The sequence below is a fragment of the Sinocyclocheilus anshuiensis genome, unplaced genomic scaffold (assembly GCF_001515605.1).
Source record: "Sinocyclocheilus anshuiensis isolate Anshui unplaced genomic scaffold, SAMN03320099.WGS_v1.1 scaffold180, whole genome shotgun sequence".
NCBI lineage: Eukaryota > Metazoa > Chordata > Actinopteri > Cypriniformes > Cyprinidae > Sinocyclocheilus > Sinocyclocheilus anshuiensis.
This window is the reverse complement of record NW_015554093.1, coordinates 814333-838398: the sequence shown is the minus strand read 5'-3', so window position 1 is coordinate 838398 and position 24066 is coordinate 814333. Positions and strand designations below refer to the sequence as shown.

Here is a 24066-nt window from a genome sequence, read left to right as displayed (position 1 = left end):
TTTAGTCGCCAGACTGATATACTATTTTACACACACACACACACACACACACACATATATATACTGTATATTATTTTACCAAAACAGCTTATCTTTGTAAAATGGCACAGCTTCTTTAATCTTAGCTTCTTAATCAGTTAATCAAGCATTATATTATGATATTATGATAATTAAGCACTATTTAATTATTAATAACTACGATAGAACTAGAACTTTAGTTGATTAGCACTAAAACTTGGTAACCATGTATGAATGCATTTGTCATTTTAACTGAACTCAGGACTGGTGGTAATGCTTAAGATATTGTTGGCCATTCAGGGTTTCTGTAAAAAAAAAAAAGATAAGATAGCAGATATAGCAATTATTAAAGATAGCAATTATTATTAAAAGATACTACTACTACTATACTAACAATATACAACAAACTAAGGATTGATGAGCTGCTGGGTTCATGAATATTAATCACGTTGTCTGCGTTCCCTCGAACTGATTTGCTGAAATCAGAATTGGCACCAGCCAATGAGATTGCCGTTTTGCATTAGCTCCACCCACTACCGGAGAAACCGGCATATCTTCTGCTTGTTTTTAAAAGCTGAATAAAAATGATATTTTTTATTTTTTATTGTTATTTTGACAGGAAAATACAACAGAATATTGTTTACATGTAGCGCGTGGTATGTAAGACTCCCGCGCTCTCTCTCTCTCTCTGCATGTGTGAGAAACACAGCGATCTCAGCAAAGCGACGGCGAGTCGTGCGCGTTCACACTAGAGTTTACAGTACGTCAAATATGTGTATGTGCGCATCCATTCAGATGAATTGAAAAATAGCACCGATCGCTTGATGGAGAGCGAAACTCTGAAGCACTCAGTCAGTGTGTTCAGTAGGGGTTGCACCCAAACTTTTCAGCCCACGACCCCCAAAATAACAGTGCCAGTACCTCGGGACTGTGTTCCTCTGAGGTGGTTAAAATATACAAACGTTTTGCACAACGGCGCACAGGCACTTATATCATAATGACAACACAAAGGAACACAACAGTCTAACAATAATATTATTTTATAGTAATTTACTCATTACTTTCATTTCAACATTAATCTTACGTAATTAGTTGGGTGAGCAACATGCTGGAGTACAAAACTCCACGAGTTTTATTTTTAATTCAACAATTTATTTATGGGTAAAATTTGCTATTTCCAATCCTTAAAAAAATTATTTGATTTCTGGAAATCATCTTGCGACCCCCGCCTCGTGGTTTCGCGATCCCTTGGGGTGTCCCGACCCCTACTTTGGGAACCCCTGGACTAGTCGACTTCAATGCTCTGCCATGACGCTTTAAGCTTGACATCGTTTTGTGGCATTGTTTTGTGATTTCTCAATAAAAATAGCTTTGAAACTGAAAAGTTCAAGCATATATTTCTTAATAACTAAATCCCACAGCTTCACTACTAGTAGAGAGACGCTGCCAGGTAGAATTAATTCACACACACAATCGCTCTCACTAATGCATTCATATGAATGTAATCTTTACTGTGCTACTTTATCTGTATCTGATTTAGAACGAGCAGAAATCTGTGAGAAACATAACTACTCAAAGACCAAAGAACTGTTAAAAATGAGCTGTTATAGGAGCAATAGCCATGTGGGCACCGCTGTGTCATATGCCATAGCTGTGCACAAGGTGTTTATCACAGCTCCAGACTTATTTGTTCATTAATGACGTCATTTGCGACTAGTCGACTTCGACTCGACTTTCATCACATAAAAGTTGACTTTAAAAATCAGAAGTCATTCAGCAAGTGAAAATATATCTATGCTAAACTGATAGTTAGCCTCTCACACACATACTGGCGAGTAAAATCTAAGAATCTATTAGCCAATGGCTAACGATAGACATTTAGTCGCCCAGAGTAAGATTTAGTCGCATATGCGAGTGATTTACTCGCAGTGTAGAGGGTTGCAGGTATATGGAAACGTATATGAAAAGAAATTATACATGTCTTCCCTTCTGATATCAATTCAATGAGTTATGAATTTACAAATATACGTTTCTTTAAAATAAAATAAAATTTCTGACCCCAAATAAGGTAGTTGCCATTACCCTGCCCTAGTTTATATAAACTGACTAGTCTCTGGCTAGACTCTCCTGTTTTCTCACAGCTCTCTGACACACACAGACACTTTTATGCAATCTTTCCTGCTCTTACAGGCACATGTGAGCCTACTTAACCCACCTAAGTCTAATTTTATTGGGAATTTAAAAAAATTCAAGGTACTTATAGTTAGAAAATCATGATGTGTGCACATCTGTATCATGTTGTTATTATTGAGATTTTTTTGTTTGCACCTGGGATTTCATGCATTTTGGACTCCTATAGGCTCTATGCCATCACAGGAATACAGGGCTATAGAAAGACTAAGGAATAACACATTCTGTATATATGTTTGAAAACCTATCACCCATCTTAGTTATTGGAGTAATGACAAACAAAATGCAATAATGGTCAACCTCTAGTAGCAATCGTGTCATTTGATAACCAGCCTTTTTTTTTCCTTCATTGGTTACCGTCAGCATAATTTCTTTGGGCATTTATAGTGTGTTATGCCATTCTGAAACTCTGTAGGAGCTTTGAAATTTGAAGTTAAAACATTACTAAAACTGCATGGTGTGAAATGGCTTACTAGCCGTTGTATTTCCTGTGTGTGAGTGTGTTGGGCCTGTACTAACCATGGATGCGTTTGTTCTTGCTGAATGGCGTGTGGTGCTGGTGTGGGGCTGGATGCTACAGGCATTGGTAAACTCTCCACTGCCGATGGCAAAGCCTTTGCAGATCCAGAGGTGTTACGCCGCTTGACGTCGTCGGTGAGTTGCGCGCTGGATGAGGCTGCCGCCGCCCTCACCCGCATGAGGGCCGAAAACACGCTCAACGCCAGCCAGGCCGACAAGTAGGCATCTTTTCTCACGCACACATGATTTCTCCTCCTCTGTCCACACATTATGATGCAACGTTCATGTTCAATCAGCAAGAATGACTTAATTAAGGCTAAAAGCTAAGCACTGTTAAATGTGTTTTAATGATAACAGATTGTCTGAATGTTTAAAGCACACTTGATATTTTATAACCTTTGTAATTAAATGCAAGCAGCTGTGTTAGTCTTATTGCTCCAGCATGAGCCTTCAGTTAGAGTAGTTAGCTTAGCTTCGCCTGCACAGTCGCAGTAATTGTAGTAGTCTGGTTATTTTTAGCCGTAGCCTGGCTGAGGCCTGCTCGGACGGCGACGTGAATGCCGTGCGGAAGCTGCTAGACGAGGGACGCAGCGTCAACGAACACACAGAGGAGGGTGAGAGCCTGCTGTGTCTGGCCTGCTCAGCTGGATACTATGAGCTCGCACAGGTACTGTACAGACTCAAACACACTTCCAGTCCTGAAGCTGATGACCAAAACAACTCCTCCTCGCATGTATAAATAATAAATAAAAGTAAATTCAATAATTAGTTAAATAATTGAAATGTTATGCATGTAATTTCTGCACATGAAGCAGCACTGAACTGAACTAGAAAAAAACATTTTTTACTTTTAAATACATTTCAGAAATATTTCCTATCTGCCATTTCTCAGACAAACAGGAAGTAGTATAGCAATTTTCAGCTGTGCGGTTATTTATATCATTGCAAAATATAAATTATATTACCACACACTTCTCTATATAATGTTAGATGTATAGTATATCCAACTTTATTAGCATACATTATACTTGTGTAAATTAATATACTATATAGCTAATATTGATTGCTTGTACTGTTGCAAAATATGCTATATTATCACCTAGCTCTAATCTGCTAAATGTGACTATGGCAAAATATTCAAATATTCAAGCATTAATACTATTAAATAGAAAAATATTATTACTATCATTATTCTGTAAAGCTGCTTTGAAACTGTATATTGTTAAAAGTGCTATACAAAAAAATTCCTTGACTAGTGTATTATCAAGGCCAGTATCCTTAATATTGATACCTTGATACCGCAAATGTAAGGTTTATTTATATATATATATTTAATTATTTATTTATTTATATATATACTAATAAATGTATGTGCAGTAAGTGTCAAAAATAAGTATCCTTATTTCCTGACCAATTCTCCTGTTTTTGATTGCAGTTGCTTATGGTGCCGCTAGTGGTGAAGAAATTACATGCTTTACCTTTAATTTTCAGTTTTATGCGCTGTGGTTGTTTAGGAAAAAACATCTGTTGATATGATTTGACTGGTTGTAGGTCTTGCTGGCCATGCATGCTAACGTGGAGGACAGAGGGATCAAAGGAGACATCACGCCACTTATGGCTGCTGCAAGCGGTGGTTACGTCGACATCGTCAAACTGCTCCTAGTGCACGGAGCCGATGTTAACGCACAGTCCTCAACAGGTACAACACCATTTTTTTAAATAAATAAAATGACAACAACAGTATGAAATGAAAGTGGACTTAAATGGACCAAAAGGAGTAAAGTACATTTTCACCCTAATGCAAGCCAAACCTTGTGCTTACAAACACAACTTGTTCATCCATTGTCTTTCCCTTTCTTGCAGGTAACACAGCCTTGACATATGCGTGTGCAGGAGGCTTCCTGGATGTAGTAAAGGTGTTGCTGAAGGAGGGTGCTAACATTGAAGATCACAACGAGAATGGTCACACTCCGCTGATGGAGGCTGCCAGTGCAGGCCACGTGGAGGTCGCTCGTGTGCTCCTGGAGTACGGCGCTGGAATCAACACACACTCCAATGAGTTTAAGGAGAGTGCGCTCACACTCGCCTGCTATAAAGGTGCGTCCCATTGTATCATAGACTGTTTACATACACAAGATAATCAGAATATGGTATTATTCTGATTATCAAAGTACAATTTTGCCATAACAAGATTAAGAAAACTTTTCAGGTTTCCTGAAATCAAATAGGACAGTAGCCATATGGCTGTATTAATCTGAATTTAGTGTCTTGTAAAAAGCTTTTTCAGAATATCCACTGTAATTGTACATTCATGTGTATCTGCATATTGAAAGTGTGAATATGGCTATATTGAATACAGACGGAAGAGAATTTTACAAAATTTTACTAAATAGCTAGTAGAGTTGGGCAGTGTGATGGTATATATCATTACCGCGGTAGAAAATGTCAACGTAACAGATTTTTTTTTTTTCTGTATATACCGCGACATGGAAATAAGTAGGTGTGGTTAACTCGCGTGCAGCGTGCGTGAGACTGAGACGCTGCCATTTGTCAAAGAAACATGGAGAAAGATGAACGAACAGATCAGGCGGATCCACAAAGGATTCAATTTTCTAAAGGGTTGTTAACATGATATTGTTGGAACAAAGGTGCAGCACCCGGACAGTTTAGAGGAGCATTATGAATTAAGCTTTCTTGACTACAACAGTTCATATATCAATGTTGTAACGAATAGAAATAGCCTTAAATAATGTATAGTTATCGGCATCTTTCCACCTCTTATGTGTACAGCTAGTTTTTACACACGAGAATCACATTCAACATGGACGTGCAAGGGGTTGCCGTGGTAATGAACAACCTGCTTGTTAAAGCGAATGTACATAAGCCTGTATCTGAGGCAAAATTACTAAATATTGGTAATGGGTTAGGAGACAAATCGGACACTGATCAGAACCAGCTGATAATAACCTCCTGTGATCCGATACGTCTCTCAATGCTCAAATTAACAGATCACATTTTAATGATGCAGAAGACGTGCGCGCGTGACGAAAGGCTTCGCGTGTGTCTTCACCGGGCTGGAGTCAAATAATGACGGTTATAAGGTGTATAATTTAAACTACTTAGTCAGCACTAACAGTAGCTAGTCTAGTCTAGCTGCTGTTCAGTTTGGATATTGCTGCTTTCCTTCTAGTCACAATTGAACTCTTCCCTCTCTTGATTAAAGCTCCCGGTGAAGGGTTGCCAGTTATAAAAACGCAGTATAATAAGCAGATACCAGGGAACAAATTTAATCAATATAACAAGTATTAATAGTATCCTACAAAATTAAAAGGAAGTAAATGTAATTTATTATGAATAGAATATCTCAATATAAAATATTAAGATATCATAAACTGATTGAAATAAAACCAACATGAGATTTAAAAATAATTCAGAAACACCTTATTTAAAGTTTAATTTCACCTGTAAGTTGCATTTAATATCAGTTGGGGGCTGTTAATCTAAAAGTTGAGTGTGTTTTTACTAAATAAATAATTTACCAAATAAAAGAAAAAGAAAAATCACAAGGTGAAGTGCTTTTCATTTCTGAAGTATTTGTTTATTTATTATAAAAAGCCCTTTTTGTTGATTTTCAGAGTAACTACATATATAAATAACTATATTGTGAAATATATTGTTACTGTGAAATAAAATTAGACGTACCGTGAAACAGAATTTTGGTCATACCGCCCACCCCTAATAGCTAGTATTTCCAATAGAGAATAGTTGGGGAAAATGTGCGTATCGTAGTTTATTTGAAATATGCACTTTACATGTACATTACCATTCAAAAGTTTGGGGTCAGTAAGAAATTTTTTTGTCTTTAAAGAAAATCTTTTATTCAGCAAGTATGATTTAAATTGATCAAAAGTGACTAAAGAACGTTACAAAAGATTGCTATTATATAAATATATATGCTGCTCTATAATCAAAATGCTGAACATTCTATTTATCAACATATCCTGAAAAGAAATATTTATGGTTTTACCTGTTTTCAAAATTGATCAAAAGAAATGTTTCTTGAACAGCAATAATGATTTCTGAAGGATCATGCGACACCACTAAAGTCTGGAGTAATGGGCTGCTGAAAATTCAGCTTTGCCATCACGGGAATACATTACATTTGAAAATAATATGTAAAAAAAAAAAAAATTGTTGTGAAATTGTGAAAGTATTTCACCATATTAATTTATTTACTGTGTTTTTGATCAGATAAATGCAGCTTCGATGAGCACAAGTGACTTTATTAGAAAAATATTTAGAAAATCTTACTGAGCCCAAACTAGTATACCGGAATATTCCAATAGCTTTGGAGCATGTTATTACTGTCCTTTCATAAAAAAGACCTAGTCTCGCGTAGCCAGATGACTGACAGATAAAGCAACCAATCACATTTCACTTTGTGCCATGTCATGTTTAGGTGTGTGGAAATGTCCCCACAATAACTGACCGGTGTGTAAAACTCTTGGACTTATTTTAAAGATTCTATTCCGCGAACTTTAAATATTTCACATACTTTTGAAAATCCAGAGTTTAGTTGATCCTGATAAGCGCTCATTGTCACAGTTGTAAACATATGATGGCTTACTTCTTCCATGAGGGGGTTTGGTGTCAGGGCATCTTTGTTTCCAGGAGGAATGTTAAAGAACGCGAAACACAAACGTCTCCTGGAAATCCTGTATATTTTAACCAATCCGATGACGACTTCGAAACTCCTGAAGTGTTTCCAATTTTGTGTGCCATATGCATCAGATGATCCGCGGGCGAGACGTCTGAGGCTGAGACTAATAAAGACCTAACCAAAATATAGACCTTAGTTTGACAATGATGTGCATGTAAACATGGTCATTGAAACTATATGCCAAACTGTATATTATAAAATCAATCAGTTTGGTACATTTTGGGGTGATATTAATTCTATCCTGTCTGATCTTTAGGGCACTTGGACATGGTCAGGTTTCTCTTAGAAGCAGGAGCCGACCAGGAGCACAAGACAGATGAGATGCACACTGCACTCATGGAGGCCTGCATGGTAACACTATCTTCTATGTACACAGTCTGTAGGTTCTTCCTCTGAAGTGTGTGCAGGTCTTTTGAGATGTTTTTCTCGTGGTGGTTTTGTGTAGGATGGGCATGTGGAGGTGGCACGGCTGCTATTGGATAGCGGGGCGCAGGTAAACATGCCTGCTGACTCATTTGAGTCGCCTCTGACGCTGGCTGCCTGCGGGGGCCACGTGGAGCTAGCAGCGCTTCTGATCGAGAGGGGGGCCAACCTGGAGGAGGTGAACGATGAGGGCTACACTCCACTGATGGAGGCAGCTCGTGAGGGCCATGAAGAGATGGTAGCGCTGCTCTTGGCACAAGGTACTGGGGTCACCTCAGTTTTGTAGACTTTACCCATACGCTTTACACCTGGTTTTAAGGTGCAATTTTGTTGATCCGATTACAAGCAGCCAGTGTTTAATACACATGGGGTATAAAATGTTTTAAGCCCACTTTTAGCCACTTCCAGAGGTAGTTGAAAACGTGCCATACAGCCGAATGCAATCAAGCAGCCACAAAAGCCATGTTGTAAGCCAGTGGTTATGGGATGTGTTTTGAGAAATCTTACCAAAACAATCATTTCCAATTTTGCTATTTTGTGACGCACAGGTTATGATTGAAATCTTTGTTACAATTCATACCTTTTCCATTTGATTCCATTCCCACTTGCGAATGAGGGTTGGTACTAGATAAAATCTGAACACAAGCGTTCGCAGGAAACTGATTTAAAATGTATGTTAGGACCAGGTGTAAATGCTAATGCGTCTCGACTGGCCACTTGTGACCGGATCACTGAAAATACATCTTAATACAGGTTGTAAACAGGACCTAAGTTGGTAATGAGAAACCGGAATCTATTTAGACAAGAGAGAGGATGAATTGGATGTTTTTATCACTGCAAGCTTTGTATTTCTGCGAAGTTTCCTTTGTAAGTTCATTCTTGTTCACAAACTGTACGATTGTTTGTTTGTTTTTTGTTTTTTTTATTGGCTGGTTTAGGTGCAAATATTAACGCTCAGACAGAGGAGACCCAGGAGACGGCGTTGACTCTGGCGTGTTGCGGAGGCTTCCTAGAGGTGGCTGATTTCCTCATCAAAGCTGGGGCGGATATTGAGTTGGGTTGCTCCACCCCGCTCATGGAGGCTGCACAAGAGGGGCATCTGGAGCTGGTCAAATACTTGTTGGCTGCAGGTGAAGCCTTGCATTGGATGTAATTCTTGAAATTACTCCTTTCTATGGCACGGTGTTCACACACTACTCTCTGTCTGTTCAGGGGCTAACGTCCACGCCACAACAGCCACAGGTGACACAGCTCTGACATACGCCTGTGAGAACGGACACACAGATGTGGCCGATGTGCTGCTGCAAACAGGGGCTGACCTGGTTTGTGGATATCCTGGTTTACTATTATTGCATTTTTATTCCTTTTTGTGTTTTGTGCAATTAAAGCCTTTTTGGAGCTTACTGGTGTCTTTGTTTCTCAGGAACATGAATCAGAAGGGGGCAGGACTCCACTGATGAAAGCGGCCAGAGCAGGACACCTGTGCACTGTGCAGTTTCTCATCAGCAAAGGCAAGTTGCCATGTCCCAAACTTAGGCTGCAACAAACAATGAAATCGACAATAGATGTTAATGAAAATAGTCAACAATACATTTCGTCACCGGTTAATTGGGTCTTTGCTATCAGCACAGTGAACTCAAAACAGCACAGCACAGTGGTACTCAAAAAATTTCTTATCTGTGTTGAAAACAGTTGTGCTGCTTAATATTTTGGTGAAAACATTGATACATTTTACAAATTCAAAAGAACAGCATTTATTTGAAAAAAAATCTTTTGTAACATTACAAATTGTTTACTGCCACTTTTGATCAATTTAATGTGTGCTTCCTGAATAAAAGTATTAAGTACTTAAACTTACTGACCCCAAAGTTTTAAATGGTAGTATATTTATAAATGGTTTATATATTTGCATCAAATGATGAGGAACAACATTGAATAACTTTTTCTGTCTGCTTCTTCCCCATTTGTTTGTTATTTTGCATTGAATTTTGAAATTCATTTTCACATTTATGTCTGCAGGTGCTAATGTAAATAGAGCAACAGCCAACAACGATCACACTGTGGTTTCTCTGGCTTGTGCGGGAGGCCACCTGGCTGTGGTGGAGCTGCTGTTGGCCCATGGTGCTGACCCCACCCACAGACTGAAGGTGAGGGTTTCAGCCTCCCTGAGAATTACACTCTACAGATGCTAATGGGTGTTAATGTGGTCACACAAGCTCTGGTCGGTCCTTTGTTAATTAGAGTTTCTCTTCTGCTCACAGGATGGGTCCACGATGCTGATTGAAGCTGCTAAAGGTGGTCACACTAATGTGGATTACTCCTTTCTATGGCACGGTGTTCACACACTACTCTCTGTCTGTTCAGGGGCTAACGTCCACGCCACAACAGCCACAGGTGACACAGCTCTGACATACGCCTGTGAGAACGGACACACAGATGTGGCCGATGTGCTGCTGCAAACAGGGGCTGACCTGGTTTGTGGATATCCTGGTTTACTATTATTGCATTTTTATTCCTTTTTGTGTTTTGTGCAATTAAAGCCTTTTTGGAGCTTACTGGTGTCTTTGTTTCTCAGGAACATGAATCAGAAGGGGGCAGGACTCCACTGATGAAAGCGGCCAGAGCAGGACACCTGTGCACTGTGCAGTTTCTCATCAGCAAAGGCAAGTTGCCATGTCCCAAACTTAGGCTGCAACAAACAATGAAATCGACAATAGATGTTAATGAAAATAGTCAACAATACATTTCGTCACCGGTTAATTGGGTCTTTGCTATCAGCACAGTGAACTCAAAACAGCACAGCACAGTGGTACTCAAAAAATTTCTTATCTGTGTTGAAAACAGTTGTGCTGCTTAATATTTTGGTGAAAACATTGATACATTTTACAAATTCAAAAGAACAGCATTTATTTGAAAAAAAATCTTTTGTAACATTACAAATTGTTTACTGCCACTTTTGATCAATTTAATGTGTGCTTCCTGAATAAAAGTATTAAGTACTTAAACTTACTGACCCCAAAGTTTTAAATGGTAGTATATTTATAAATGGTTTATATATTTGCATCAAATGATGAGGAACAACATTGAATAACTTTTTCTGTCTGCTTCTTCCCCATTTGTTTGTTATTTTGCATTGAATTTTGAAATTCATTTTCACATTTATGTCTGCAGGTGCTAATGTAAATAGAGCAACAGCCAACAACGATCACACTGTGGTTTCTCTGGCTTGTGCGGGAGGCCACCTGGCTGTGGTGGAGCTGCTGTTGGCCCATGGTGCTGACCCCACCCACAGACTGAAGGTGAGGGTTTCAGCCTCCCTGAGAATTACACTCTACAGATGCTAATGGGTGTTAATGTGGTCACACAAGCTCTGGTCGGTCCTTTGTTAATTAGAGTTTCTCTTCTGCTCACAGGATGGGTCCACGATGCTGATTGAAGCTGCTAAAGGTGGTCACACTAATGTGGTGTCCTACTTGCTAGACTACCCAAACAACATTCTGTCAGTCCCTGCCCCTGACCTGTCCCAGCTCACACCCCCCTCTCATGACACTTCTCAGGTGAGCGGAAACGTACACAATATAACAGTCACTACAAATTACCCTCTTTTACATTTACCTAATGCTGTGAAAGATCCAAATCTATGTAACATGAATGTTTTATATAATAGTTTGCACTTTTACTTAATAGATTAATTTTGTTTGACATACAGGCCCCTCGAGTCCCATTCCAAGCCCTGGCTATGGTGGTGCCCCCCCAGGAGCCAGACAGAGTGCCCTCCACTATCCCTACGCCCCCACCCGTTACAAGCAAAGGTTAGTTTGTCTAGTAAAGTTATTCTAATCAGCTAGATGTGTTGCTTAAGATAACTATAGCCTTGTTCAGATTGTCAGTCCAAATATGATTTGTGTGCGTATCCCGTGGGAATCCAATCATATTTAGCAAGCATGAATGGCAAAAAAAGGTTTTTACAAATCTGTTTCAAGCTGCATTCATATGTGGTTTGATATCTTATTCAAATCACATTTCTGGAAATCTGTTTCAGTCTGACCGCTCTGATTGGATTTCAAATTGGATACACAAATCAGATTTGGACTGACATTGTGAACATAGCATTTATGAACTGATGTTGGATCATCAATTCTCTGCTATCAGTTCACTAATGAAGAGTTCACTTAGGCTTCCCCACCTGACATTTACATACAGTTTCTGTGATTGTTTCACAATAAAATTATGCTTGACCACATTGCATGCCAACTTACACAATGCACTCTAAATGCATTATGGGAGGATAAAAGCCTTTAAAATGGTATTTTGAATATTTAATGTAGGTATGAATGAAAGTGCGTTTTCGATATTTACATTCAGATAGGCAAGTAATATGCATGCTTATTTAGGCTGCAAATAATCAAATGCATAACTTTGAGTCATTACAGTGATTGTGTTGAAAGACTACAGACACTGCCTTCACAATTGAGATGCATTGGAATGATGGTGTAAATGCAATCCTGCTAAAAACATCCAGAAACTATCAGATATGAAATGCCTGGTGTAAAGGGGGACTTTTAAGTATTGAAATGCCTTGGGCAGCAGAGAAACACATTCAGTTGACTAGAATGACTAGACTCTGTTGATGAGTTGCACGCATGCATGAATTGTGGGGTTCTTGGGTTTGAGCATTTGTTTGGTTTTTCTCTTAGGTGCGTCCAAGCAGAGGCTCAGCTCTCTTCAGAACAACTCCGTAGCCTCAGGTGGCCTAGACGCCGACCTGCTGCCACCCTTTCACCCATACCAGCCTCTGGAATGCATCGTCGAGGAGACGGAGGGCAAGCTGAACGAGCTGGGCCAGCGCATCAGTGCCATTGAGAAGGCTCAGCTGCAGTCGCTCGAGCTCATCCAGGGTGAGCCACTCACCAAAGACAAAATCGAGGAGTTAAAGAAGAGTCGCGAGGAGCAGGTGCAGAAGAAGAAGAAGATCTTGAAGGAGCTGCAGAAGGTGGAGCGGCAGTTGCAGCTGAAGACGCAGCAGCAGTTCACCAAAGAATACATGGAGACCAAGGGGCTCAAGGAGGAGCTGGGGCAGGCGGCAGGGGTGGAGATGCCCGGCACCCCCCTGCCCCTGCGGGCCACACAGCTGGGCTCAGACAACGAGTACGAGGTTAATCGCAAAGAGGAGGACCACAGGCCCACCCCTACCAATGAGGAGGACGAAGATGAGGAGGAGGATGAAGACAATATCGACTGTGCCAAGCTGCCACAGGTGGACACCATTCTGTACAGAGAGGCAACACAGCTGCCACCACCTCCACCGCCTCACAACCAGGTCCTCCAGAGTCCTCCTCTGCAGACCAGCTTCGTTCCCATCCAGCCTCTCACCCTGCAGCAGTCCACAGACTTCAGTAATGCCGAGTACCCGGGAAGCAGCAGCCCAGACCTGCAGAGGGTGTTGCTGGGCCAGCAGCTGACGGGGTTGGGGCCAGGGCTTCTCGCACAGGCGCCCGACGGACTCATGGTCGCCACGCCCGCACAGACGCTCACAGATACGCTTGATGACATCATGGCGGGTGAGCTCACTGCAACTGTGGCTGTCTTTGTTTCCTTTCAGGATGTCAACCAATGATAAGAAATGGAATAACTGCATTACAATTGGCAGTTAGATCGGTCTTTTGGCTTTTAGCACATATTATGCCAAAATGTATGCCTGATTAACAGTATTTATGCTAGTCTGCTCCCAAAAGTTGTGTATATCTACACATTTAAAATTTATAGTCTTTCTCTCTGCACAAATGGGTGTATATGTGTAAAAATATATGGCCAATCAAACAGTCTCTAGAATAGGAATATCCCTCCCCCTATTATCACCTGCTATTGACTAGCAATAGCAAATAATGATTTATAACTGATGTAAATTAAAAATGGTTGGGGATGAGCACTTCAAGAAGACCTGCTCTAACATTTTTTAATGGGAAATTCTGCAGTACAGGTGAAAGGAAACTTCTGATTGAGCCAATTCAGGTGGTCTTCAAATTAACTATAATCTCTTTTGTTTTTATATGCTTTTAATTTTTATTTACAAATGTAGTCATTTTAGTATGGGGATATATTATTGCTGGAGTCACTGTGGTTTAATGTGTCTGACTAAGTGTTGCTAACATAAATTAAAACTATTAAAAAATTATTTTGGGTAATTGAAATGAAGCTGTAATAAAATATAAATAGTAGATGAAAAGCTTAAAATTAGAAATGTTGCCTAAAATGACTAAAACTAAAATTGAAATAAGAATAAATCTAAATAAAAATATGAAACTAATAAAAATGACAAAAGCACATAAAATTACTAAAATGAAAATATAAAAATAAAAGCCGATTCAAAATATGAATAAATACTATAATAGTAAATGATACTAAAATAACACTGGTCTGACTCTGTCTTTGCAGCTGTGAACAGCAGAGTGCCTATGGTAAACACTACAACTTCGCCCTCACCTCGGCCCTCCGCACAGACGCCCATCAACACCGTCTCCCCACCATCCATGCTCCCTCTGTACCCCTCAGTGGACATTGACGCACATGTAAGACCATCTTCTCAGCATTTAACACACATGCAGCAAAATTAATGCTGTGGAACATTTGTAGACATCATACATTTATGCGTCAGTTTGTCCCTATTTGTTTTTAAGCAAATTAAGTATCTTCATCTATTTTCCCCCTCAGACTGAGAGCAATCATGACACGGCGCTGACTCTGGCCTGCGCTGGTGGCCATGAAGAGCTCGTCTCAGTGCTCATTGCACGTGGGGCTAACATCGAGCACCGAGACAAGAAGGGTAAGAGGCTCCGTCATTTGTTCCGTGAAGTTGTATCGGTATAGTAAATTTACAGAGATGTTGAGTGTCGCTCTATGTGTCTGCCCACAGGGTTCACTCCCCTAATCCTAGCTGCCACTGCGGGCCATGTGGGTGTGGTGGAGATCCTACTGGACAAGGGAGGGGACATTGAAGCTCAGTCTGAGAGGACCAAAGACACCCCTCTGTCCCTCGCCTGCTCGGGTGGTAGACAAGAGGTACCCTAACATTTTTAACTCTGCCTCTTAAACCATCCAAAATGCACCAAAGACGTGGAAGTACATTACTTTATCTCCATTTTTACAGGTGGTGGAGCTGTTGTTGCTCCGTGGGGCTAATAAGGAGCACCGTAACGTTTCTGACTACACCCCGCTCAGCCTGGCCGCCTCGGGGGGCTACGTCAACATCATCAAGATCCTTCTGAATGCTGGTGCTGAGATCAACTCTAGGTCAGAACATCTGCTCCCATTGATTTGATCAGATGTCTTTAACCCTCTTGGCGCCAAAGTCGCAAAATTGCGACAAGACGTCATACTTATTATTGTTGGTTTCCTCGTTTCTGATCATTTGGAATGAGGATAAAAAGACAAAAAAAAAAAAACATGCAAATAAGTTCAAACATCGATTCAATATCTATTATTTCTTGAATATTATGACATTCAAGAGGGCAGCCCCCTGATGACGTCATAATATGCTAATTAGATTAGTATATTTACACCCCACATAAACTTTCGGTCATGCCCAACATTTTTCTAATTTACATTAGATCTCTATCTTTAAGCCCTTTCAAGCCACAAGCTTTTGAAATCTTGATGTCAAAATCCAGCATTTTTCCAAAAAACCCTGGCACCTAAAGGGTTAAGACTTATGTTAAGACGCTGTTTGTTTTAACAGTATAAACGTATTTCTCTTTCAGGACTGGCAGTAAGCTGGGCATTTCTCCGCTCATGTTGGCAGCCATGAACGGCCACGTGCCTGCGGTGAAGCTGTTGTTAGACATGGGCTCTGACATCAATGCACAGATCGAGACCAATCGTAACACAGCACTGACCTTGGCCTGCTTCCAAGGCCGAGCAGAGGTTGTCAGCTTGCTTCTGGACCGGAAGGCCAACGTGGAACACCGCGCTAAGGTCTTTGATCACCTTTCCACTTGTTGTTACTTGGGCAGTGTGGTCCTTGTGTAGGGCGGCACGATACAGAAAAAAATTGTGATATGCAATAACTTAATAAAGCTTTAAGTGTGTAAAAATGCATTTAAAAAACATGAAATATATGTACTTCGTATGTTCTTTTGGCACTAAATTGCAAGAGCAAATTTTAAAAATGAAAACCCAGCACGTGTTGAGTTTTAGCAGAATATTTGTTTATTACCTTAATATGAAACTAAATGTTAATGGGACCTTTCCTTCCACTAGACTGGCCTCACCCCTCTCATGGAGGCTGCGTCTGGCGGTTATGCTGAAGTGGGCCGTGTGCTGTTGGATAAAGGGGCGGATGTCAATGCCCCTCCAGTTCCCTCCTCTCGTGACACTGCCCTCACCATTGCTGCAGACAAGGGTCACTACAAGTTCTGTGAGCTTCTCATTAGCAGGTGTGTCTTTGTAACACTGGTAGTGTACCATACCAGTCAGTCCTCTCTCCAGAATGTAACATCTCATGCTGCTGTTTCTGCTCTGTTAATGTAGAGGGGCTCATATTGACGTGCGAAATAAGAAGGGGAACACCCCTTTGTGGCTTGCTGCTAACGGTGGCCACTTTGATGTGGTGCAGCTGTTGGTGCAGGCTGGAGCCGATGTGGATGCAGCAGACAACCGCAAAATAACCCCCCTCATGGCAGCGTTCCGCAAGGTGAGCGGTTTGTTATGCTGTCCATAGGATTGATGAACATCTTGGCTTATGACTAAATGTCACTGCTGCTCTTCTGTAGAAAAATAATGGATGATAATCTGTTGTAAAGCACTGAAATATATTATTTTTAGGGTCATGTAAAAGTGGTGCAGTACCTGGTGAAGGAAGTCAACCAGTTCCCATCTGACATTGAGTGCATGAGATACATTGCAACTATTGCAGATAAGGTATAAAAGACAAAAACACAGCCTTATATCACCATAGAGGACTATTTGCATGATTTGACAGAAGTCTTGAATTCACGTTCACATTGTCACTCTGCAGGAACTGCTGAAAGGGGAACACCCCTTTGTGGCTTGCTGCTAACGGTGGCCACTTTGATGTGGTTCAGCTGTTGGTGCAGGCTGGAGCCGAAGTGGATGCAGCAGACAACCGCAAAATAACCCCCCTCATGGCAGCGTTCCGCAAGGTGAGCGGTTTGTTATGCTGTCCATAGGATTGATGAACATCTTGGCTTATGACTAAATGTCACTGCTGCTCTTCTGTAGAAAAATAATGGATGATAATCTGTTGTAAAGCACTCAAATATATTATTTTTAGGGTCATGTAAAAGTGGTGCAGTACCTGGTGAAGGAAGTCAACCAGTTCCCATCTGACATTGAGTGCATGAGATACATTGCAACTATTGCAGATAAGGTATAAAAGACAAAAACACAGCCTTATATCACCATAGAGGACTATTTGCATGATTTGACAGAAGTCTTGAATTCACGTTCACATTGTCACTCTGCAGGAACTGCTGAAGAAGTGTCATCAGTGCATGGAGACCATTGTCAAAGCCAAAGATCATCAGGCGGCTGAGGCAAACAAGAACGCCAGCATTCTACTTAAGGAACTTGATCTGGAGAAGGTTTGTATCTTCAGATGACCAGTTAGTCTAACTATTGAGCTAACTAACTTTTTGAGGATTTTTATATTAGTCACAACATTCTGCAGCATGATGCATCACGGTGAGCTAAGTTCTTCTCAAATTATATCATAGTCTCGTGAAGAAAGCAAAAAGCAGGCTCTGGCTGCAAAGCGAGAGAAGAGAAAGGAGAATCGCAAGAAAAAGAAGGAAGAGCAGAAGAGGAAGCTGGAGGAAGAAGAGGCTAAAGTGAAAGAGGTTTTCTGTGAGATTCAGGATCAAAAGGAGGACTCTGCAGAAGGTGAGGAACACCTTGTCCGTTTATACCCAGATTTCACAGACAATGCTTACCTTCAGCTTCAGTTATTTTTTTTTTTTATCAAAATGCTATTTTCTGAACAAAACTTCACAAAAGAACATTATTTCCTATCCAATAATTGTAGTAAGCTTTGTGATTTGTTTGTCTTTTGATATGAAACAAAATTGACAAAATATGAAAAGTCAGACTTTGTCTCAAAATTGAAACAATAAATGTCATTCTGGCACTCTTTAATGTTGCTAACAGATCGTTTTAGCAACCTCCGTTCAAGCGAACCACAGAAAAAAATCTCAAAACTTCTATATGCGTAACGTTACATTTACATCAGGAAAGCCATTCAATGTCCATAGCTTGTTAGTTCCCTAGAAACAATTATTCTAGAGAGAAATAATTATATATTTTGCTAAATATATCTGCTATATTATATGTATCATATTTGCTCATGAAATTAAGTTTATATTACAGACGATGTTTCAACAACAAATTGGAGTAGAAACATATTAAGGTTGATATAAAAACGGTCTTATGCTCAATTTTGATATTTATAAACTTTTATTTGAGTGAATTGATTATTTATTTTTGGCTAAATTAATTTTTTTGTTTCTGTAAACCATTCCTGTTCTGATTTCTGATGCATTGTTAACCTTTTGTCATCGTTGTTTTTCCACTTTCAGAAGAGGAGGTTCCCATTGAGCCCCCAAGTGCTACCACCACCACAACCATCGGTATCTCCGCCACCTCCACAACCTTCACTAACACGTTCGGCAAAAAGCGAGCCAATGTGGCCACCACACCAAGCATCAATCGCAAAAAGAACAAGACCAAGGATTCACCTACCGAACCGATAATTCTTCAGGACCCACAGGTGGTGTTGGCGCAGCAGAAAGCTGACAAAAATAAGATCCATGGAGAACCTCGAGGGGGTGGGGCACCGGGAGGCACCAGCGACTCAAATCTAGATAGCACCGACTGCAACAGTGAGAGCAGCAACGGCAGTAAGAGTCAGGAGCTCCCTGATCTGCCTTCACCGGTGTCCTCTTCTGCCCCTTCAGTCCTTGCATGCTCTAACCAGCCATATTTCGTAAGTGAGAAGAGGCAGGGGCCATCACTGCTGGGCTCTCGTGAGGAGAAGGTCATGGTGTCCATCTCCAAACCACAGCAGAAGTAAGTATTGATGTACTCCTGCTTGCTGCTACTGCATTGTGCAATTCAAGACAAAGTTACTTGCTCCAAATGTCACATCATTATCTCAGCATTTGTCTGGTCTTACCTAGTAGTTTATTTTCTTGAACTTTGGTAGTAAAATATGCTACATTTCACTACAGGTAGTAACTGCAAATTGCAAAGAGAAGTCTTTCTTGTGATTTGACAAGATACTGCATTTCCATTTTTGCAAAAAAAAAAAAAAAGTGTTTTTGGGAAGATGATTAAACTTCTGTTTCTATTCACATTAACAGATCTCATGAGATCAACAGTGACTTGACCCCCAGTTCCCTGCCCCCTTCATTCAAGACCATTTCACTGCCAATCACCTCGCCCAACAGTAAGATGAATCTCACTAGCCCAAAGAGGGGCCAGAAGGGAGAAGAGGGGTGGAAAGAGGTGGTTCGGAGGTGAGGGGCACCTTTTTTAATGTTGCAATCTAAAAGTAACAGGATAAAAAAAAAATCTAAAAGATTTACAGTGAAGCAAGGACGTAAGCCATGTCTAAGGATCCGAATATCTTAGAAACTTAGGGATAAGCTCTCTAGACTTAGCAACGTACCAAAAACGTGCAACAGGATTTAAAGGTGCTTGCAAACACTGGAGTACTGTGTTGCGGTGTTTCGCTTGGGCAAAAATCTAGCTTTGTCGTTTCTCCCTTAGATCCAAGAAGCTCTCTGTCCCTGCCTCTGTGGGGTCTCGGATTATGGGTAGAGGTGGCTGCAACATTACGGCCATCCAAGACGTTACAGGCGCACACATCGATGTGGACAAACAGAAGGACAAGAATGGAGAGAGAATGATTACAATCAGGTAAAAATTATGCAGAAAGTTTTTAGGACACTAGCAATTGACCGATTCTCCTTGCTGGAATTTCTTACATATATTTACTCTCTTGGTTTGCAGAGGTGGCACCGAGTCAACACGGCATGCGGTGCAGCTGATCAATGCGCTGATCCAGGACCCAGCCAAAGAGCTAGAGGACCTGATCCCTCGTAACCACATCCGGCTGCCTGGCGCCAACACCAAAATCAGCTCCACCTACACAACCTCCACTGGGGCCACAAGCACTACTGCGGCCAGTTCAAAAGGCCTGCCATCTGTAGTGCCCTCCTCCAGCTTGTCTTTCCAATCCTCCACCAACTTCACAGCTCAGCAGGCTGGCAAGTTGGGCAAGAGTATGGCACCGGGCGTCAGGCCCCCCTTCGTTTCTTTGCCACCACTTGCTTATGCTCATCCTCAGCTGGCCCTTCTAGCAGCCCAGACTATGAACCAGATCCGCCACCCTCGATTACCCATGGCGCAATTTGGTGGCACTTTCTCATCCTCTCCCAACACTTGGGGTCCTTTCCCTGTTCGTCCTGTGAGCCCTGGTAGTGCTAACAGCTCACCCAAACACTGCGGTAATTCTGTGCCACGTCCTGCCAGCTTTGCTCTGGCCCACACTGAGCATCCCGCTGCTCCCGTTTCCAGCACCTTGACTCCCACTGCCTCCACCACTTCTCCCACCAGTACCGCACCCGCCAACACCCCCACGCCTTCCTCTGTCAGGAAGCAGCTTTTCTCGACAGAGCCTAAGTCTGGGGCTGGAGTTACTGTGGCCTCTACAGGCAGCAGTGTTCTCTCGGCGCAAGTTGCTCCCTCTACCATCAGCTGCACTCCCACAACCCCTACGACCCCTCCACCTCTATCTGCACCCATTGTTCCACCTCCACAGCATCCCCCTCCCCCCAAACCAGAGCCAGCCAGCCTTAGCACCCCTGCAAATGAGAAGCATGTCACAGAGCTCGCCGCACCTGCCGCAGGAGCTCCATCTGATGGGCCCAGCCCCTCTGCTCCCTTGCACTTCACCTCGTCTCCCTCTGGCCCCTCGATGCTGCCTGTACAGCCCGAGAGCCGGCAGCCACTTCCGTCACACTTTCCCTCCAGCACAGAACCCAGTTCCTCTTCCTCATCACAGCCAGGCTCATCTCACCCCGTCACATGCCTGCCACCTCCAACCTGCAACAGCGCAGTCACTAATACCAGCAGCGCCTTACCTCATTACGCCACCCCCAATGTGTCCGGTGTGTCCCCACGCATGCAGCCACCGGCACCCTACTACCCCATGACTCCAGGGGCCCTTCCGGAGCAGCAGTCTGTGTTTGTGCCTCCGGGAGCCTCACAGGAACCCCTCAAACAGCAACAGCCTCCACCTCAGCCCAGCCTGGCTCCGACAGGCATGCCCCCTCCCTCTCTTCAAATGTCCTCCACTATGGGCATGATAAATGGCTCTCAAATGCACCTGCACAGTGGAAAAGCGCAACTGCCCCCTAACTTTGGCCCTGCGGCTATCTTCAATCACTTTAGCAGCATCTTTGACAGCAACCAGGTGGGCAACAACCAGGTTTGGGGTGCCTGCCATCTACCTGCACGTACCCCTCCGGAGCAGCCCTACAGTGCCCCAACTAACGCCTACATAAGTGGAATGGGGCAGATCGAAAGTGTAATACCTCCTCCCGATGGCTCAAAAGCTCCCGGATATCGCTGTTCGCAGCGAATTGTCTCCAGTCCCATTGGTGAGTGCAGTCTAGACATCAAGGGTGTCATGTCTTGCTCCTGGAGGGCCACCTTCGTGCATCCTCCTGCTTCTGTGTAATTAGGGTTGGAGCTAAACTGTGTAGGAACGTGGCCCTTCAGGAGCAGGATTGGACACTCCTGCATTAAATAACATGCACTATTGCTGATGTCCTTGCTGCTTTGTTTTGTGATTGGGGTCAATTCTTTTATGTTCACCCTGTATCACAGGTATACACCCCATGGACAACTCTATGTCCGTGTCCACTGCGCTCCCCAACTTTACCACAAGCATATCTGCCAGCCCTGTGTTCCTACCGGGTCCTGCTCCTGTGGGCACACCCTCCTTCAGCCGCCAGCACTTCTCTCCCCATCCCTGGAGTGCCTCCACCTCTTGTACGTGAATAAGTATTTCTGATGCAGATGCACCACGGACAGCATTACTTTTTTTTGCTCGTGTTCTTTCTGATGGTCCCTTCATTTCTCATTGATTTTAGGTGAATCTCCAGTGCCCTCCGTGTCTTCCGGGGCATCCTCACCTCTTTGCACATCTACGGTGACTCCCGCTTTGATCCAGACAAAACCTAGTAGCTCCAACCAGCAGGACCGCAAAGTGCCCCCTCCAATTGGAACAGAGCGCCTGGCCCGTATCCGGCAAACTGGCTCCGTCAACCACACCATGCTGCCCACCAGCTACACCCCACCGGTTGGACAGGGTGGCATCTGGTCTTTTGGAGTGGGCAGTGCCTCCGGTGCGTCTGTGACTGAGATGTAGTCAACATTTACAAATTGTTCTACATGTTAATAAATAAACATTTGCGTATGCAGTGACAATTGTTTTAATGTAACGCATTGCACTAAATGTGAAGTGTTGGGTTTAGAAGTTAATAAATATCTGTCTCTGTTCTTCACAGAGACAATGTCAGGCTGGTCTCAGCCCCTGATGGGAGGGCCAGTGATGCACCAGCAGATGCAGGAGCCATCGGCCTTCTCTCAGCACCAGGCTATGGAACGAGATGATACTGGGATTGTGGCTCCTTCTAACACTTTCCACCACCCTCTTCCCACCAACTTCATGGATTTTCCAAAGGTATTTGGAAAATACAGTGACTCTTTAAAAATATAATTTATATATATATTATATGCTTAATCTTTTAGGTTGTTTTATTAGTTAAATTCAAAATGGGCAATTTTAATTTGTAGATCTAATCACAAATGTTTGGTTTTATGGACTGTGTAGGGGTTGCCAATGTCAATGTACGGTGGCACGATGATCCCTCCTCACCCGCAGATGGCGGAGGGTCCTGGAGGCCCTGTATACAATGGTCTTCACACTTCTGACCCTGCCTGGAATCCCATCCTAAAGGTTGTTCCCAACACTGCTGAGAATTCAGACCCACAGCAGGTAATTGCTCTTAGTGGACCCTACCTGAAAGTGTTTGTAAATTACAGCCCCTTTTGCTATCTAACTCTTTGAATCTTTGTTGCAGGTATGGCCAGGCACTTGGGCCCCACATGTGGGAAATGTGCATCTGAATCATGTCAACTAAACAGTGATCAAGAGGCCTAGGAGCAGTAACAAGAAACACGTTAAAAAGAACAAGATAATTATCTAATTACTGAGACGTGGTATTAACCTAGATGTGTCCCCCAAAAAATGTTAAACAAGTTAAGAAATTTGAGATGGACACCCTTGATGTGCCTAACTAAAAAGAAAGAATCCAGTGTGGATTTAGTGTTTACCACTGTCTATGAACAAATCAATTGCCTGTTCAACAGGATACATTCTGAGTAGTATAGCCATTTTGACATTTAAGCCCCACGTAAAAGTGTGCTTGGTCGGCAGGGCTCAATAGGACAGTGCGCTATTTATACTTGGCCAAGACCTAGATGATTGCTTAAAGAACGAAATCAGACCTTTTAGAGTGGTAAATACCTGTATAATTGTTTACATACTGAAAAAGGGTTAAAATGAGAGTAAATTTCATGTCGTATAGTGGCTCTACTTTATGTAGCCTGTATTAATGTGAAATATTTACCTTAATATTCAATAAAAAGTTGGAAATGTATCTGGTGTGCGCGTTATTTCGATCAGTTTATTTTTTACATGGTTGACTACTCAATCCAAGTTCTGTTAAAGGAGTCATATGATGCTTTTTTAAAGATCATTATTTTGTGTATTTGGTGTAACAGAATGTTGACATGCTTTAATGTTCAAAAAACACATTATTTTTCAAATACTGTAAATTATTGTAGGTCCTCTATGCCCCGCCTCTCTCAAACGCTTCGTTTTCTACAAAGTCCCTCCTTCCGACAAGTGCAGTCTGCTCTGATTGGCCAGCTGACCCAGTGCATTGTGATTGGCCGAACACCGCAAGCACTCGTCGGAAATGTAACGCCCCTTACCATAATCGCGAGCTTCATCTTTCAAGATAAATGTAAAGACCGAGCCCGAAAGGGGAACAGAGTCGCGTGACAGAAGCAGTGATGAAGCCAGTATGCAAGCCCAGTTTAAGACAGCT

At 42.1% G+C, this 24066-nt stretch overlaps 1 protein-coding gene across 1 annotated transcript in view; it reads left to right on the top strand.

Moving 5' to 3' along the window:
- The window catches only part of LOC107669344 (ankyrin repeat and KH domain-containing protein 1-like), a 61053-nt gene extending 37448 nt beyond the window's left edge, over nt 1–23605 (top strand). The window contains exons 3-34 of the mRNA XM_016461513.1: nt 2789–2945; nt 3247–3394; nt 4279–4426; nt 4591–4824; nt 7704–7798; nt 7893–8130; nt 8809–9000; nt 9083–9192; nt 9294–9381; nt 9890–10017; nt 11284–11427; nt 11580–11682; nt 12568–13431; nt 14306–14439; nt 14582–14693; nt 14784–14929; nt 15018–15160; nt 15628–15841; nt 16127–16302; nt 16397–16559; nt 16691–16786; nt 17353–17469; nt 17602–17767; nt 18460–18949; nt 19243–19398; nt 19652–19801; nt 19895–21546; nt 21776–21940; nt 22042–22296; nt 22459–22634; nt 22785–22949; nt 23035–23605. Coding sequence (XP_016316999.1) covers nt 2789–2945; nt 3247–3394; nt 4279–4426; nt 4591–4824; nt 7704–7798; nt 7893–8130; nt 8809–9000; nt 9083–9192; nt 9294–9381; nt 9890–10017; nt 11284–11427; nt 11580–11682; nt 12568–13431; nt 14306–14439; nt 14582–14693; nt 14784–14929; nt 15018–15160; nt 15628–15841; nt 16127–16302; nt 16397–16559; nt 16691–16786; nt 17353–17469; nt 17602–17767; nt 18460–18949; nt 19243–19398; nt 19652–19801; nt 19895–21546; nt 21776–21940; nt 22042–22296; nt 22459–22634; nt 22785–22949; nt 23035–23094 — 7385 coding nt within the window. The 3' untranslated portion in view covers nt 23095–23605. The remainder of the gene's footprint in view (nt 1–2788; nt 2946–3246; nt 3395–4278; nt 4427–4590; nt 4825–7703; nt 7799–7892; nt 8131–8808; nt 9001–9082; nt 9193–9293; nt 9382–9889; nt 10018–11283; nt 11428–11579; nt 11683–12567; nt 13432–14305; nt 14440–14581; nt 14694–14783; nt 14930–15017; nt 15161–15627; nt 15842–16126; nt 16303–16396; nt 16560–16690; nt 16787–17352; nt 17470–17601; nt 17768–18459; nt 18950–19242; nt 19399–19651; nt 19802–19894; nt 21547–21775; nt 21941–22041; nt 22297–22458; nt 22635–22784; nt 22950–23034) is intronic.
- The last annotated feature ends 461 nt before the right edge of the window (nt 23606–24066 follow it).